The sequence below is a fragment of the Hemitrygon akajei genome, chromosome 14, assembly GCF_048418815.1.
Source record: "Hemitrygon akajei chromosome 14, sHemAka1.3, whole genome shotgun sequence".
Classification (NCBI taxonomy): domain Eukaryota; kingdom Metazoa; phylum Chordata; class Chondrichthyes; order Myliobatiformes; family Dasyatidae; genus Hemitrygon; species Hemitrygon akajei.
This window is the reverse complement of record NC_133137.1, coordinates 42,736,707-42,755,807: the sequence shown is the minus strand read 5'-3', so window position 1 is coordinate 42,755,807 and position 19,101 is coordinate 42,736,707. Positions and strand designations below refer to the sequence as shown.

Here is a 19,101-nt window from a genome sequence, read left to right as displayed (position 1 = left end):
ATATACATCTTATCGAAAGGACAGACTGACTGGCAGAGGGGGTGGGGTGGCTCTGTTGGTGAGGAATGATATTCAGTCCCTTGCGAGGGGGGACATAGAAACAGGGGATGTAGAGTCAGTATGGATAGAACTGAGAAATTCTAAGGGTAGAAAGACCCTAATGGGAGTTATCTACAGGCCCCCAAACAGCAGTCTGGATGTAGGGTGTAAGTTGAATGAAGAGTTAAAATTGGCATGTCGCAAAGGTAATGATACAGTTGTCATGGGGGATTTCAACATGCAGGTAGACTGGGAGAATCAGAATGGTACTGGACCCCAAGAAAGGGAGTTTGTGGAGTGCCTCCGAGATGGATTCTTAGAACAGCTTGTACTGGAGCCTACCAGGGAGAAGGCAATTCTAGATTTAGTGTTGTGCAATGAACCGGATTTGATCAGGGACCTCGAGGTAAAGGAACCATTAGGAGATAATGACCATAATATGATATGTTTTATCCTACAATTTGAGAAGGAGAAGGGAAAATCGGATGTGTCAGTATTACAGTTGAACAAAGGGAACTATGGAGCTATGAGGGAGGAGCTGGCCAAAGTTCAATGGAACAATACCCTAGCAGGGAAGACAGTGGAACAACAATGGCAGGTATTTCTGGGAATAATGCAGAAGGTGCAGGATCGGGTCATTCCAAAGAGGAAGAAAGATCCTAAGGGGAGTAAGGGGTGGCTGTGGCTGACAAGGGAAGTAAAGGGCAGTATAAAAATAAAAGAGAAGTATAACATAGCAAAGATGAGCAGGAAACCGGAGGACTGGGAAGCTTTTAAAGAGCAATAGAAGATAACAAAAAAGGCAATACGCCAAGAAAAAATGAGGTACGAAGATAAACTAGCCAAGAATATAAAGGAGGATAGTAAAAGCTTCTTTAGGTATGTGAATAGCAAAAAAATAGTTAAGACCAAAATTGGGCCACTGAAGTCAGAAACGGGTGAATTTATTATGGGGAACAAGGAAATGGCAGATGAGTTGAACAGGTACTTTGGACCTGTCTTCACTAGGGAAGACACAAACAATTTCCCAGATGTAATAGTGGCCAAAGGAACTAGGGTAAAGGATGAACTGAAGGAAATTTATATTAGGCGAGAAACGGTGTTGGATAGACTGTTGAGTCTGAAGGCTGATAAGTCCCCGGGACCTGATGGTCTGCATCCCAGGCTACTTAAAGAGGTGGCTCTAGAAATCGTGGATGCATTGGTAATCATTTTCCAATGTTCTATAGATTCAGGAACAGTTCCTGCTGATTGGAGGGTGGCTAATGTTGTCCCACTTTTCAAGAAAGGAGGGAGAGAGAAAACAGGGAATTATAGACCGGTTAGCCTGACATCAGTGGAGGGAAAGATGCTGGAGTCAATTATAAAAGAGGAAACTACGACACATTTGTATAGCAGTAGAAGGATCAGTCCGAGTCAGTATGGATTTATGAAGGGAAAATCATGCTTGACTAATCTTCTGGAGTTTTTTGAGGATGTAACTATGAAAATGGACAAGGGAGAGCCAGTGGATGTAGTGTACCTGGACTTCCAGAAAGCTTTTGATAGAGTCCCACATAGGAGATTAGTGGGCAAAATTAGAGCACATGGTATTGGGGACAGAGTACTGACATGGATTGAAAATTGGCTGGCTGACAGGAAACAAAGAGTAGCAATTAACGGGTCCCTTTCGGAATGGCAGGATGTGACCAGTGGGGTACCGCAAGGGACCGCAGCTGTTTACAATATACATTAATGATTTAGATGAAGGGATTAAAAGTAACATTAGCAAATTTGTCAATGACACAAAGCTGGGTGGCAGTGTGAAATGTCAGGAGGATGTTATGAAAATGCAGGATGACTTGGACAGGTTGGGTGAGTGGGCAAATGTATGGCAGATGCAGTTTAATGTGGATAAATGTGAGGTTATCCACTTTGGTGGCAAGAACAGGAAGGCAGATTACTATCTAAATGGAGTCAAGTTAGGAAAAGGGAAAGTACAACGAGATCTAGGTGTTCTTGTACATCAGTCAATGAAAGCAAGCATGCAGGTACAGCAGGCAGTGAAGAAAGCTAATGGCATGCCGGCCTTTATAACAAGAGGAATTGTTATAAAGCTGTACAGGGCCCTGGTGAGACCCCACCTGGAGTATTGTGTGCAGTTTTGGTCTCCAAATTTGAGGAAGGACATGCTTGCTATTAAGGGAGTGCAGCGTAGGTTCACAAGGTTGATTCCTGGAATGGCGGGACTGTCATATGTTGAAAGATTGGAGCGACTGGGCTTGTATACACTGGAATTTAGAAGGATGAGAGGGGATCTGATTGAAACATATAAGATTATTAAGGGATTGGACACGCTGGAGGCAGGAAACATGTTCCCACTGATGGGTGAGTCCAGAACTAGAGGCCACAGTTTAAGAATAAGGGGTAGGCCATTTAGAACAGAGATGCGGAAAAACTTTTTCACCCAGAGAGTGGTGGATATGTGGAATGCTCTGCCCCAGAAGGCAGTGGAGGCCAAGTCTCTGGATGCTTTCAAGAGAGAGTTAGATAGAGCTCTTATAGATAGCGGGGTCAAGGGATATGGGGAGAGGGCAGGAACAGGGCACTGATTGTGTATGATCAGCCATGATCACAGTGAATGGCGGTGCTGGCTAGAAGGACCGAATGGCCTACTCCTGCACCTACTGTCTATTGTCTATAAATTATGAGCAGAGACAGGGTAGATGGTAGGAATTTTTTCCCCATATCAGAAGCACCTAAAAAACTAAAGTAAAAGGTTGAGAGAGGAGCTGAGGAAGGACCCTTTCAGTCAGAGGGATGCTAGACCCTGGAATACAAGAGTTGAGGGGGTGGTGGAGGCAAGCACTCTCTCAACAGTTACAAAGTGCAGTATCTCAAATGGCATATAAGGCAAGACCAAGATTAGCATAGATGGTCAGATGGACATTGCGGGCTGAATGGCCTCTTTTACTGACATCATCTGCCAAGAAGCATTGCATCATCACAGGCCTCCTTTTACTGCCCAGCACTTCCAGAAGGTGAGAGTGATGAGCTGCCTTCACTGTAACAACACACAAAGTGCTGGAAGAACTCAGCAGGTCAGGCTGCATCCGTGGAGGCAAATGGAATTGAAGCTTCTGGTTGCAAGCCTTCATTAGGACTGAAAACAGTGAGGTAACCAGTCTTAAAAAGGTGGAGGGAAGGGGAGGGTGGGGCAAGAGGTGGCAGGTGACAGGCAGATGGTGGTGGCAGAAAGATATCAGAAGTTGGAGCATGGATTTAAGAGAGGGTGGTGGGGCGGGGGGAAACCAGTGGGTGGAGTGTGTGGGTGAGGGGCATGTGAAGAGGGAGGGGAAGGGGGAAGAAATGCAATGCAGACCATGTGGGGGCAAAGGGGGAGTGGTTATCAAATATTTGAGAATTCGATGTTCAAACTACCTAGTTGGAGACTGCCCAGACTTCTTGTACTGGCCATCTTCCTCTATCTTTCAGTCCAGATGAAGGGCCTCAACTCAAAACATCGACTGTCCATTTCCCTCCCTAGATGTGCCTGACCCATTGAGTTCAGCCTGCAGGTTACTGTCTTGTGTCTCCCTCTGGCTTTTACTGCAGTCTGACAATGTTGATATTATAAAGCTGGTCTGTTATGTGCACTCTTTCTTTCGTGCTGCACCCTAGTGCATACCCTGGTAGTCAGCAACCATTTGTGATTGGGAGATTCAGCTCTACTCTATTCCTCAGAAGGTTGGAACAGTTCTCATGCTGGCCATGGATGCTGAGCCTATCCTCACAAAGTAGTCACCTTGAGAAGATTGAACAGAAGGACTTAACCCTGAGAGATCATGAGGCTGGTACCTGAGAGAGAGGTCACTGACTACTACCCATGATCCAGGTGGCTGGGGGAATCTGTCAAACAGACTGACCAAAGACCAGGACCTGATGAGTGGCATCTTCACACCTCACCCCAGAGTAGTAGATACACTCAGAAAGTCAGGCAGCTTCCAGGGAGCAGCAGAGTCGCCATTTCAGGTCAATGGAAAGGTGACTGAAAGCGGCAGGGAGGGGGAGGGAACGGTGTGTGATAAGGTGGTTAACATAACGATTAATTTTCAAACTAACATATGAAAGAAAATAAGATACAATCCAAACACAGTTTTGGAGCAGAGGGCACAGCAGTTAGAACAGAGATGAGGAGGAATTTCTTTGGCAAGGGTGGTGCATTTGTAGAATTCATTGCCACAGGTAGGACTGGAGGCCAAGCCAATGGGTAAATTTGATAGGTCCTTGATAGTAAGGCTAAAGGTTATGGGGAAGGCAGGAGAATGGGGCTGAGAAAGAAAATAAATCATTCATAATCGAATGGTGGAGCAGATTTCACGAACCAAGTGGTTTAAGTCCTATTAAACTGAAGCAAAATTGCAGCCACAAAGGGTGGGCTGCGAGGTTGACCTGAAATTGTTAAACTAAATTGTTTCTCAGACTAGAGGCTGTGTTTAGTGATGCGTTATAGTGCTGGGACCTTTACATAAATGATTTGGACGTACAAGTATTGGGTATGGTTAGTAAGATTGCTGATCACACTAAAACAGGTGGTATCATAGACAGTGGAGATTAGCAAAAATTACAGGGGAGTCTTCATTGGTTTGGTACATGGGCCAAGGAATGGTAAATGGCTTTCAATGCAGAAGAGTAGAAGGTGTTGTACTTGGGAAGTCAAACCAAGATAGGACTTATACAGGTCATGGTCAGAGCCTGGGGAATGTTGTGGAACAGAGGGACTTAGGATTGCAGGTACATCATGTGTTGAAAACTGTGTCACAAGTAGACAGCATTGAGAAAGCGTTTTATACCGCTGACTTCATAGGTCAGTGAATTAAGTATAGCAGTTGGGATGTTTTGTTGCAGTTGTACACACTTGGAGTACAACACACTGTTTTGGTTGCCCTGTTCAAGTAACGATATCATTATCCTGGAAAGAAGATTTATGAGGATGTTACTATGACCTTCGGAACTGAGGTGTCAGCAGAAGTTGGACAGGTTGGAACTTTATTCCTTGGAGCATAGGAGGTGAAGGGGTGAGTAATAAAGGTATATAAAGTCATGAGGGACACAGATAGGGGTGAACATAGATACTCTTTTCCTTGGAAAAGGGGAACTAAAAACTAGAGGACATAGGTCAAAGGTAAGAGGTTAAAGATTTAAAGGGGATCTGAGGGACAACTTTGTCACACAGAGGGTGCAGTGTACATGGAACGAACTGCCATAGGAAGTGAATGAAGCTAAACAATAACAATGTATTAAAGACTTTTAAATAAGTACAGAGATACGAACCATTTAGAGGGTTATGGGCCAAATACGGGCAAATTGGACTAGCTTGGTGTGGTTAGAATGGATAAGTTGGGCTGAAGGGCCTGTTTCCATACGGTATGACCACAAAATACCAAATCCAAGGGTTACACCAACATGCCTGGTGTTGATACTCAGGTTTACATCATTAATTATATTGGAGACCAACAATGGGAATGGGTGGAGAAGCTCAGTTATCCCTGCAGAATGAATGGCAGTATCCTGGAATGCACAGAAGACTGCACCGTGATCACTAAATGCAACACATAGACTGGAGAACAGCAAAGGAAACACACTTCACCCGAAGGGATTCCTCGTGCCCGTGGACGATGAGAAGGGAAGCGATGAGGGGCAGGCGTTGCAGCATGCTTGATCCTCCCTGAGTGAGTTTGTAACCATGCAAAGACAATGAGGTTCTGCAGCACTACCCTCACTAACAGACATGGCCCACTTTTGGTACTTGCTGACTTAAACTTCTCTATGTGAATTGGGTAAATTTAACCCCTGTTCATAATATTCAGTGTAAAGTTCTCTCTGTTAATAAATGCTAAGAAACTTCGTAAAGTTTGCAGCATGTGTATCGTGTGATTGACTCATCAAGATATACTCCAGGCATAACCCATCAGGTGTGGGTATTCCTTCAAATGGACTGTGTCAGACTGATGTGAAGAGTGCCAAGCAATGATACATGCACCTCACAGTGTCAGCACACTACAAATTTCCTTACAGCTCAGGTCAGCCCCAGAGTATTGGGCTCCACAACCACAGTTACTGGTTGTAAACCAGTGAGAACCAAAGCCGGTTATGTCTGGCTCAGGCCAACACATTTGTGACTGGATTAGAAGGTTAAATGTTTAAAAGCACACAGCAGTTCTGAGCACCAAATGCAGGATGGCGTTACAGGAGAGAGAACCCTCCTGAGCTGCCATCAACTAGATATGATCTTACACTGATCCTCACGTTACCAGTTGAAGATTAACACTGCTCTTTCTGCAGTCCTGATCAACTCTTGGAGTCTGCTAGACATAAACTGGATGCTGTGTTTTGCACCTCAGTCTCTCCTCACTCCACCTTTCCAGTACATCACTGCCCACAAAAGCACTTTGCTCAGATTAGTTCTACACAAAATGCTAAACTTTTGACTGACCAAGCAACAGCTAAACAATCGAGCTGATGGTACACATGAAGATATATAAACATTGAAAGAGGGTGTTAATGTAAATGATGCAAATTGTAGTTCGTGAGCAAAAAGAAAGCACAAAATCTGCAATTACCTCCTTTGGTTTCAGCGAAACAGGTTTCAGTCCATGTGCCTGCAAGACCTAGACAAAAGATCATTCCTTATTGTATTTATCTCCAAACAAAACCAACATTTATGACTGCAAAGTTACTGCAAGATATCTGCTCTTAACTGAAAACAGAACACTGGAACCACTCAGGTCAGTCAGCAATACAGTATACTCAGCTCGGAATGCTGTTCTGAACTGTTAACCTACTCGAAAATCAATCCAACCTTTCCCTCCTACATAGTCCTCCATTCTGCTATCAGTGGAGAGCGAAACAGTTCCCGTTTTAGGTCAAAACCTCACATCTGTTCCACTGCAGATGAAGGACCTTCGGCCTGAACATTTTGATTGTTTATTCCTCCACAGGTGCTGCCTGACCTGCTGAGTGCTTCCAGCATCTTTGGTTTTTATTTCAGATTTCCAGCATCTGTATTTTGATTTAGACAGACATCATCCAGTAACAGATTAAATCCACAACACTCACCAGCCCTGAGAATTGCAGCAGGATGGAAATGTATCCCTCTGCATTTCAATAGAACAACTGAAAGATCTGGAGAGCACCCAGTGAAGATCCACAAGAGTGACCCTGGGAATGAAAAGCTTAACTTATGAGGAGTGTTTGATGTCCCTGGGCCTGTACTCGCTGGAGTCCAGAAAGGTAAAGGGAATCTCAACAAAACCTACTTTGGCCGAGGCAGAGTGGACACTGAGAGGATGTTTTCATGAGTAGGAGAATCTAGGATCTGAGTTCACAGCCTCCGAATAAAGGGAAATCCCTCTATAACTGAGAAGAGGAGGTTAACCTAAAGGTTAATTTGCAGCTCGAGTCTGTGGTGAGGAAGGCAAATGCAATGTAAGCATTCATTTTGAGAGGACCAGAATATAAAAGCAAGGATGTAATGTTGAGGCCTCACTTGGAGTATTGTGAGTAGTTTTGGGCCCTTTGTATTAGAAAGGATGTGCTGAAACTGGAGAAAGTTCAAAGGAGGTTCACAAAAATGGTTCCAGGATTAAATGGCTTATCATATGAAGAGCATTTGATGGGTCGGCCTGTATTCACTAGAATTCAGAAGAGTGAGGGGTGATCTCATTGAAACCCATCAAATGATGAAAGGCCTTGATAGAGTGGATGTGGAGAGGATGTTTCCTATGGTGGGAGAGCCTAAGACCAGAGGACACAGCCTCAGAATAGAGGAACGTCCTTTTAGAACGGAGATAAGGAGGAATTTCTTTAGCCAGAGAGTGGTGAATCTGTGGAATTCTTTGTCACAGGCAGCTGTGGACGCCAAGTCTTTATGTATATTTAAGGCAGAGGTTGATAGATTCTTGATTGGTCAGGGCCCAGGAAATAGACCAAAATGGGATGTGCAGTGGGATCGAGGACATCTTAGAAGAGCAGGTGGTAGGAGACAAAGCTTTCACCACAGAATCAGCAATCGGGCATCCTGGTCAGACTGGAGATGTCATTGGGACCAGACCAGATGCAGAGGCAGAAAAGCCAGACAGTAAAGACCACTCTGAGTCAGCCAATTTAAAATACATTGTAGCCTGGCTTCCTGACTCAGCACTGTATTCATGACTTTCTCAAAATGACTTTGCAACTTAGAAATACAAATAAAACTGAAGGACTCACGTATTTAGCGTCAGCCCAGCCACTTTTTGGCGACCACATTTTCCCTTCACCCATCAGTCCAAGGGCAAGGTGGGCAAGGGGAGCAAGGTCCCCACTGGCCCCAACGGTTCCCTTCTCTGGGACGTAGGAGAGGCAGGAAGCTGCAGAAGGCAGAACATCTCTGATTACCAATAGCACTGGACACACATTACTTTTAAAGGTTTAAATATTTCAACACATTTTTTTTTTAGAAAACATGCCAAAGTAAATAATTCTAAAGCAGTGGTTTGCAACCTGGGGTCCACAGACCCCTCGGTTAATGTAGGGGTCCATGGCATAAAAATAATTGGGAGCCCCTGTTCTAAAGTGAAACAGCAGCACGGCGGCATGACTAAACAGAGCCAGACACACAGGTTCGATCCTGACCTCGGCTGCTGTGTGGGATTAACACGTTCACCTTGTGGCCATGTGAGCTCCGGTTTCAGTTCCAGATTTCCATACTCTTGCTTGACTGACCACTAGAGTGGAGGCAGCAGTAGGAGCTGGAGAGAGTTGACTGGAACATGGGATAAAATGAGATGAATGTAGGATTTGAGGTATAAATCAAGTGGATAGCCAGAGACTTTTCCCCAGGGTAGAAATGGCTAACACAAAGGGGTATAATTTGAAGGTGATTGGTGGAAAGTACAGGAAGTATGTCAGAGGTAGGATTTTACGCAGAGTGGTGGGTGTGTAGACCATTCTACCAGGGGTGGTGGTTGAGGGAGATGCACTAGGGACAGTTAACAAACTCTTAGATAGGCACATGACAACAGAAAAATCACTTGTTTATTATCCACTGATGGTAGAAAAGTATCTGTTGTTCTTTTGAAATGCATTTCTAACCTGCTGCAATTCTCAGGACTGGAGAGTGTTGTGGATTTAATCTGTTACTGGCTAATGTCTGTCTAAATCAAAATACAGCAGATGCTGGAAATCTGAAATGAAAACCAAAGATGCTGGAAACACTCAGCAGGTCAGGCAGCACCTACAGGGGAATAAGCAGTCAATGGTTCAGGCCGAAGGTCCTTCACCTGCTCTCATCTTTCAGCTGCAGTGGAACAGATGTGAGTTTTCCACCTAAAACGGGAATTTACTCTCTCCATTGATTGAAAAGTGGGGGTTTATGTAGGAAGGAAAGGTTAGATTGAATTTAGAGTAGGTTAAAATGTCAGCACAACATCATGAGACGAAGGGACTGTACTATGCTGGAATGCTCTATGCAATTGGGTGGTGTGTGGTCTCCAGGGTGAAGGGGATGCTATTATCTGTATAACCCTTCAAGGTAATTTTCAGATGCAGACTCAATGCTTGGGGAATCCTCTGGTATGCTGCAACAACTCAGTGAAATTAGCAGAACATGCATAAGTAACTAACAGAAATGTTAGTGAGGATACCTTATGCTGTTATGGAAGCTGATGCTCTTAACTCTCACTCAGAATTAGCACCCAAAAATATAACAATCCACAATAAAACTGGTTAAAGCTTCAATTAATTCAGTGTCGGTAGTTCAATGTTCAATGTTAACTTGACATAACAGTCGATCAAATTATCCTGCATGATCTCTAAACTAAAGGCCTTTAACACAGCAGTAAAGCATGCCTACAGGAAATGCCTAGTAGAATAGTACAGCGTAGTACAGGCCCTTCAGCCCACGGTATGCTAACCTATATAAACTTATTCCGCAACCAACCTAACCCGTCCCTCACTCACAGCCCACGACACTGTTTGTCTTACATCCATGCTCCTGTCTCTTTAATGTCCCTAACACATCAGCCTCTGCCAGTAATGCTCAAACACTCAAAAGGCAATCTTACTTTCAGTGATGGGAAATTGTGTGGCTCAATTAGAAATGAAGTGCTTTGTCCTAACCCACCACATTAATCCATAAGCTGTAACTAGGAGTATTGCAAATATCAGGTCAAAATCTGGATCAGTGATTTGGAGGAGACCAGAAACAGTGGAATCCAGTTCACCTGGCCACTTTCAAGCCCAATTAATTAGCTGCCCCAATTAGTCAAAGTTTCATGGAAATAATTAAAAAGATATGAATAAAAGAAAATACCATTTATCTGAGTAACAAATTATGTATTTAAATGAAATACAGAACAAAATAGAGCAGTACCAATACTACTACAGTACTATAAACAGTATATTAATTCCTAATAGTTATCAATGGAAGAATTCATCCAGTGTACACTATGGTGTTCTTTTGGTTGGCTCTAAATGAACAAGATTAGTGCAGACACCTAGTGCAGGTAATGGACTGCTGTCATACAATGCTTTCAATGATCGCATCCTCTTAATCTTCAGAATGAATGAGCAGTGATTATATTGAAACTAACTAATCTTCTCATCCCAACAAACACAGATCATTTTAAAAAGCTTTTCACATAAAAGGATATAAATGCTGCAGAGGGAGTGTGGTGATGATTCACTTGACTGGCTCCTGGCTCCTGGCTCCAAGGTTTGGCTTCCACATTAGAACATCAAAGAATACAGGGTGGCCCCATCAAAACACACAAAAGCCTTAAAGTGCTTGGCAGCGTGGACACAAGGAGAACGTCTCCCCTAGCTGGGGAGTTTAAAACCAGGTCTTCTAAATCCAGAAATAAAGGGTCTGCCATTCAAGGCATGTTTGGGTTTTTGGTGGGTGGGTCCGTGGTATTTCCTCATCACTGGCCTTCAGCAGGAGAGTATGACATTGCTGCCATTCAGGCATGTTTGGGTTTTTGGTGGGTGGGTCCGTGGTATTTCCTCATCACTGGCCTTCAGCAGAAGAGTATGACATTGCTGCCATTCAGGCAGATGCTTGCTAAGTATTTCTATTTCTTAAAAAAAATTAATTTGATTACATTTTAAGTGGTTCTTTCTAAAATAAAAGCACAGCAGGTAAGCAGGTCTTGCGTGTTGTGAAGTTTGCAGCCAGTGGAAATTCTAAGATACTCCTTGTGGTTTGGACTGGGGTGGCTTTGAAGGCAGTGCAGAGGAGGTTCACCAGGTTGATTCCAAAGATGAGGGGGTTAGACTATGAGGAGAGATTGAGTTGCCTGGGACTGTACTCACTGGGATTTAGAAGAATGAGAGGAGATCTTATAGAAACATATAAAATTATGAAAGGCATAGATAAGAGAGGTAGGAAAGTTGTTTCCACTGGTAGGTAACACTAGAACTAGGGGACATAGCCTAAAGGTTCAGTGGAGAAAATTTAGGACGGAGATGAGGAGGAACTGCTTTTTCCAAAGAGTAGTGAATCTGTGGAATTCTCTGCCCAGGGAAGCAGTGGAGGCAACTTCAGTTAATAAATTTAAGACAAGGTTGGATAGGTTTTTGCAAAGTAGGGGAATTAAGGGTTATGGGGAAAAGGCAGATAGGTGGAGGTGAGTCCATGACCAGATCAGCCATGATCTTATTGAATGGCGGAGCAGGTTCAACCGACCAGATGGCCGACTCCTGCTCCTATTTCTTATGTTCTTATTTTATTTAGCAATACAGCAGGGTGACAGGCCCTTCCAGCCCAACAAGCTCACTGAGCCATTACACCCAGCTAGCCTGCTAACCATACATCCTTGGAATGTGGGAGGAAACTGGAACACCCAGGAGGAAACCCTTGTAGTCACAGGGAGACTACAAACTCCTTACAGACAGCAGTGGAAATTGATCCTGGGTTCAATTCCCACTGTGCTGTAACCACTACACTGCCGTCCCACTACCACAGGGCCACTCCGAGAGTCTAGGGCACTGATAGTTGTTAATGTTCGGAGATGGAATTCCTACTCCCCCAACATTAACACCCATCAGTGCCCAAGGCTCATACTAACTCTTAGTAATTATGAGTTAAAGCACCAGCAACTGCATCAACCCACCGAAGACTGAGGTGCTCTGAAGCAAGGTATCATTGTACAGTGACTGAGGTTAATAATCCACACGGTGCTGGCGCATTTGAATAGGGACTGATGCTTCACAAAGTGCTCCAACACTCTGCCCGAACTCTCAACAACATACTCCATCACCAGGCATCACCCAACGAGTGGCACAGCAGGCGGAGTACTGCCTCAGCTCCAGAGACCCAGGGACAGTTCTGCCCTGGAGCCTACAAGTTCTCACTGTGACCATTGCCCGATTCCCTCCCACCTCCACAGGGATACGCAGGCAGAAGAGATTTATTCAGTTTAATTTGGTATCATGGCCCGTCCCTACACTGTACTGAGTGTGTGAGTGTGCACCCTTAACTCCTGGTGGAGTCGTCGGGGCGCCGTCATGACAAGTTTTTTGCACCGATCTTTTTTTGGTGATTGCTCGTTGTACAGCGTGTCAAACCTGAATCCTGGCATCTGAGAGCCCGTCCCTCTCCAGGTTTTTCTTTACGAGGTCGAGTTGCTAGCTCGACACTCGACCCAGGCACGGATGGAGAGCGTGCAAGGGAGCCGGCCGGATTCAAATTCTTGACCTCTTGCCCCAAAGTCCAGCGCTGATGCCACTACGCCACCCGCCAGCATTGTTGTGTGTGTGACTAGTGATTTGTGTTGTGAGTGGCGGGATCTGGGGAATTGGTTGGAATATGTGGAGAATAAAATGGGATTAGTATGAATGGGGGTTCAACGGTCAGCACAGGCTCAGTCTATTTTCATGCTGTACAACTCCAACAAGAGATCGACCCTTAACAGCAACACCCTGGCATATCCCAACACTATTGGCAGTTGACGTTCCAACACATTTCATTCATCAACAAAGCAGGTTGGTAATCCTTAAAAACAGCATCAACCCAAAGTAATAAAAGGGTATACAGTACTCAGTGGCCACTTTATTAGGTACACCTATACACCTGCTTGTTAATTCTCATCACCCAATCGTGAGGTAGTACCTCAATGTGTAAAAGCATGAGGACACAGTCAAGAGGTTCAGCTGTTGCTCAGAACACACATCAGAATGGGGAAGAAATGTGGCTTCGATTGCTGGTGCCAGATGGGGTGGTTTGAGTATCTCAGCAAATGCTGATTTTTGGAGTTTTCATGCACAACAAGCTCTGGGGTTTACAGAGAATGGTGTGTGAAACAAAAAGCATCCAATCAGCAGTAGTTCTGTGGGGGAAGATGCCCTGTTAATGAGAGAGGTCAGAGGAAAATGGCCAGACTGGCTCAAGCTAACAAGGAGGTGACAGTAACTCAAATAACAACAGTGGTGTGTAGAAATGCATCTCTGAGTGCAAAGCACAGCAAAGCTTGAAGTGGATGGGTTACAGCAGTGGAAGATGACAAGGGGCTCCCCTCCTATACCTAATAAAATGGCCACAATTCTGGTGAGGCACAAAGCAAGATGGCAGCACGGCACTGAACGCTGACATATAACCCTCCTTTTTCATGTTCTTCAGGGCTCATAGACGGTCTTAATTCAAGTTTGAGTTGGAGAAAGATGTAACTAAAGACATGACCTCAAAAAAAGATCTAAGTTCAACCAAGAAACAAGATACCAGCAGACAACACCAAGCTAGCAATTCATCCGAGGAAATAGCTATGGTAATTAAGCAAACAATGGCAACTGAGATGGAATCGCTGCAAAAAAAACGGTAGCCCACATGCTAAAGGAGTCGCTGGAAAAGGCTCTCGAGCCCATACAGAAGCATATGGCAGAGAATGGCAACATTCTCCGGTCGTTAAAGGATCAAGCGGACATTCATGCTAAAAGAATTAGCAGTCTTCAATAAAATAGACAACATTTAGGTTAGCTTACGCAAGAATGAGAAAGATACTAGCTCCTGTCTCGCAGAGGTGACTAAGATATGGAAAAAGTTAAACGACTTGGAGAACATATCCAGGAAAAACAATTCGCGACTGATCAACTTACCGACAGGCGCTGAGGGTGACGATCGAGAAGCTACCTCCAGGAGATGCTGCCTAATTGGATTCCAGCTCTCAAAAACTCCCACAGCACTCCACTGGAGATCGATAGAGCACACAGGATCTTCTCCAACAACACCTCAAGACCGCAGACCATGGTCTTTAGGCTTCTACGGTACACCAGCCGGCAGGCTATCCTGGAGGGTGCGAGGAATGCCAAACCTACTCTCCCTGATGGCACCCAGCTACAGTTCTTCGCCGACTACAGCCCCAGTACAACACAGGAATGGCAAGGATACAAGGAGATCCGTGCTAAGTTTCGACTCATTCCTCATATACCCAGTGAATTTCAGAGTGAATATCAAGGGCATGAAGATGTCATTTAACTAGGCAGAGGAAGCAAAAGAAGCCCTGAAATCATCGGTGCTGGGAGATATGGAAGAAGACCCTGGGCAAAGTCCACACGCCCCTCAGGAGGATATGGAACTGCATTAAGAGCTTGGACCAGCCTGTATGCGCAATCTAACAGGCACGGGCAAGTTAACGTCTTAGGTGTGAAGTTTCCTGGTTATTCTTTTATTGGAAAGTCATTCCACGCACTTTTATATTTAGTTAATTAAGGGGCCGGTTTGTTTCAGAGTATTGCAGGTCAGAGTTTTAAGACAATGACTCAGTTAACTTGTTAGTACAAGGATAACATGGTAAGGTGATGCAAGTCCGCCTAGAATATACTTTTTATCTTTTACTTTCAACACACCCAAATGTCATATTTCATCAAGAATGAAGCTGAAAAACAGCAGTTTTGTCTGAATACTTTAGTTGTACATGTTCATTTCAGGTTATGTCTCCAGTAGACTTGTTTACATTCCTGGGCGCGAGATAAGACACCACTGGCCTCATCGCTAAGCGACTGTCTATTAAAGCAACAGTCTTCCGCAAGAGAGCTGTTGGGGTCTTGATTATACTATATTCGAGACGGGAATGGTTTTAATTACATTGGTTAATGGGTTTGACCAGGTTTTTTTTCTTGTCTCTCTGATACGATTGTCAATGAGAACCGCTTTGCCTTTCTAATTTGTTGGTGCTAGAGGGGGGCAGTTAATGTTCAGTGTTTGAAAGTAAAGGGTTGAAGGAGGGGTGATGGGAAGGGGGGTAACTCGGGGCTCCACCACCAACTTACAACAACAGATCCGGGGAAGATGAGCAACGCAGATAAATTAGAAAATCTTAGCATTTAATGTTAGAGGATTAAACTCTCCCTACAAGCATTCAAAGGTTTTGGATTTCTTACGCAGAAAGAAAATAGATATCGCGCTGTTACAGGAAACAAATCTTAAACATAATGACATTCCCAGGGCTCAAAACTGCTTTTATAAACCTGTTGTTGCATCAGCTGATGGTACTCATATGAAAGGAGTTATGATATTAATGAGACGTAGTATTAATGTATCAATTGAAAGGTTTGGTGCCGACAATGAAGGACGTCTAGCTTTTTGCTATACATCCATTCAGGGTAAAAAAGTTGCTTTCATTTGCCTGTATGCCCCAACTATATTCAAGGCTGAATTTTTTCCCTCAATTACCTTGCAATTACTTAAGTTAAGTGACTACCAACTATATGTTGATTCAGACATGAATGCTTTGGTAAACAATAACCTCAGTAAATCTTCCTCAACTATATCAAGCTCTCAAGCATCTGCTTCCAAAGCACTTAACCTCTTTCTAATGGTTTTAAATTTAACTGATGTGTGGAGGGTGCATAATCCATCTGCAAAAGACGATACCTTCTTCTCCACAAGACATAAAACTTTCTCTCGGATAGATTACATTCTTATATCCTCCAGTTTGCTGCCTTTGGTACACTCAATAGAATTTTTGCCCAGACATCTATCTGATCACAATCCAGATATTCTACTTTCAATTATGACAAAAACAAAAATAAGGCTACTAAGTGGAGGTTTAACTCCACCCTTATAAAAAATGATGAATTTCTAACACAACTGAGAACAAAACTGACAGGATTTATAAATTTAAATAAAAATAGTGCCTCGGATGTGACAGTAGTTTGGGCCTCCATCAAGTGTTTCTTACGAAATAACGCCATATAGTTCAGCTCCCACCTACATAAAAGCTGGCTTCAAAAGATTTCCATCCTAGACAACGTAAGGTTTTGGAGAATGATCTCAAAAGGAGATACACCATAACAAAAGAAAATGAGCTCAAAACAAAACAAGCAGAATTAAATGATTTGTTAAGAAACAGGGCAGAATATATGATCCGTATAACCAAACGTTAAGTATTATGCAGAAGGCAGCTGACCGGGCCATCTTTTCGCACTAACGCTCAAACAACAGGAAGCTAAAAGGTCTATACCAGTGATCAGATGTGCTAAATGTGGAGTTGCATCTTCAACAGAGGAAATAAATGAGACATTCAAGAATTACTTTAAAGAACTGTATACAAGTGGCTCAGTTCCTTCTGAGAATGACTTCACCGATTTATTTAGTGGATTAGACGTTGTCATTAGAGGACACCAAAACTCTAGACTCTTTTATTACACTGGATGAGCTACTCAAAGCAGTCAAAGCTACAAATAAGGGCCATACGCCAGGTAAAGACGGCATACCTGTGGAACTTTACCTAGCACTTTGGGATATTCTTGGACCAATATGGTTAGAAACATTAAATTATGCTATTGGAAATGGTGCTTTCCATAGAGATCCTAACACAGCCCTGATCACAGTTATACCTAAGCCCGGTAAGGACCCCTTGGAGTGTGCCAATCACCGTCCAATTTCCTTGATAAATGCCGACCTCAAGATATTTTCCAAAGTCTTAGCCAGTAGACTTGAGACAGTAGTTGGAAAAATATTTAGCCCAAATCAAACGGGCTTTATCAGGGGACGTCTCGCATCTGATAATATTCGCCAGCTCTTACACATAAAATCTCGCCTGCCTGTGGCCTGCTATTTCTAGATGCTGAAAAAGTGTTCGATGGCCTAGAATGGCCATATCTTTAGAGAGTTCTAAAAGAATTTACGTTCAGCGATAAATTTATCAATATGATTCAAATACTGTATGCTAATCCTTCAGCCCGGGTATGTGTGGGAGGAGATTTCTCAGAGCTATTTGACATAGGACAGGGACCCTCTGTCTCCTTTAATTTTTACTATATCTATTGAACCGTTTGCACATTTAATTAGAAACTCTCCTCTGACCTCCCCTATTACAATAGGTACAACATCACATTTGATATCACTTTACACGGATGACAAACTCTCCCCTAGGTTTTAAAAACACTGCAGCAATTTGGATTTCTTTCAGGATACAAAGTTAACCAGCACTGATGCTGATTAAGGTGTCTCTCCCTCCCCAGATTAATGTCACAAATGAGGTCCTCTACTTGGGTATTAAAGTTAATACTTCCCTATCATCTGTGGCTAAAACAAATTACTCTTTAATTTTGAAAAAATTAGAAGAAGATATCAACAGATGGAGACACCTGCCAGCATTAGTCCCAGCCCGTATATCGGTCATTAAAATGAACATCTTGCTCCACATTAATTTTATCATCTCATTAGCCCCCTTGTGCCTCCAGCAGGATATTGGCAAAAACTGGACTCCTTACTACGATGCTCTGTTTGGAACTGTAAATGACCCAATATAAAGTGGTCAGCTCTACAATTCAAAAAGTTGGATGGGGCACATCAGGAATGAAAGCCTGGGATAGGGACATATCTGAATTGGGACAAGACTTAGACTGGGATGTGATCTGGGATAATGCTGCCGGTGCTTCGAAAAACCCAAATCATCAGTATTTACACTTGAAATTTTGTCATAGAGCATATCTAACACTGAGAATTAGACAGGAATGAGGAATTAGAATGAGAAGAAGAGGGACGCCTCACGCCTTAATAAGCTGGTAAGGAAGGCGGGCTCTGTCGTGGGCAAAGTACTGGAGAGTTTAACATCGGTAGCTGAGCGAAGGGCGCTGAGTAGGCTACGGTCAATTATGGAAAACTCTGAACATCCTCTACATAGCACCATCCAGAGACAGAGAAGCAGTTTCAGCGACAGGTTACTATCGATGCAATGCTCCTCAGACAGGATGAAGAGGTCAATACTCCCCAATGCCATTAGGCTTTACAATTCAACCGCCAGGACTTAAGAACTTTTTAAAAGCTATTATTAATGCTTTTTGAGATAGTGATTTAGATGCATATCATATTTTTTTACTGAGTTAAGTATTGTATGTAATTAGCTTTGCTACAACAAGTGTATGGGACATTGGAAAAAAAGTTGAATTTCCCCATGGGGATGAATAAAGTATCTATCTATCTATCTATCTATCTATCTATCAAACAGGACTGGTTCCTGACCCATATTGCTCACTTTGCCCCCCACGAAACCGTCGACTCTTTTATACATGTTGTATGGGAATGTCCAGGGGTTTTTGGTTTGTGGGGGAAGATTATCAGTACTGTACTATGGTTAGTACAGAACTAATGGGGGTACAATTACCAATGGACCCCGCTGTACATCTTCTAAATGATGACTGCCACCTTCCCTTACAGAAAAAACACACAAAATCTGGCTGGCAGGCCTGACTGCAGCTAAGAAGATTGGAAACCTCCTCATGATATTTCAAGTACTCACTGGCTTCAGAGCTTTTTGGACAGTTCTTACCTGGAATTATGCTCAGCAAGAGTAAATGATGCACAACCAAACACAATCTTAATGTGGACAAATTTGATATCTAACTTAAAAGATCTTCTGCTAAAATAGGAATGCCCTGTCTGTGTATGCACTACTATTCAGCTGGTTGGTGGAGGGGAGAGGGAGTGGTGATGAGGGTTGGGGTGTGGCTGGGTTAAACAGTCAAAGTGTAATCAGCAACTGATTGTATTGAATGTAATTTGTTGGAGTTGCAATAAAAATTAGTGATATAAAAAATAAAATG

General features: G+C 43.4%; 1 protein-coding gene across 3 annotated transcripts in view; it reads right to left on the bottom strand.

Moving 5' to 3' along the window:
* LOC140738530 (histidine ammonia-lyase) overlaps positions 1–19,101 on the bottom strand; it is an 80,807-nt gene that overhangs the window by 47,171 nt on the left and 14,535 nt on the right. For all 3 annotated transcript variants that reach the window (XM_073065919.1, XM_073065916.1, XM_073065917.1), the window contains exons 9-10: positions 8,287–8,426; positions 6,642–6,689 (exon numbers count right to left, since the gene is read on the bottom strand). In XM_073065919.1, coding sequence (XP_072922020.1) covers positions 6,642–6,689; positions 8,287–8,426 — 188 coding nt within the window. The remainder of the gene's footprint in view (positions 1–6,641; positions 6,690–8,286; positions 8,427–19,101) is intronic.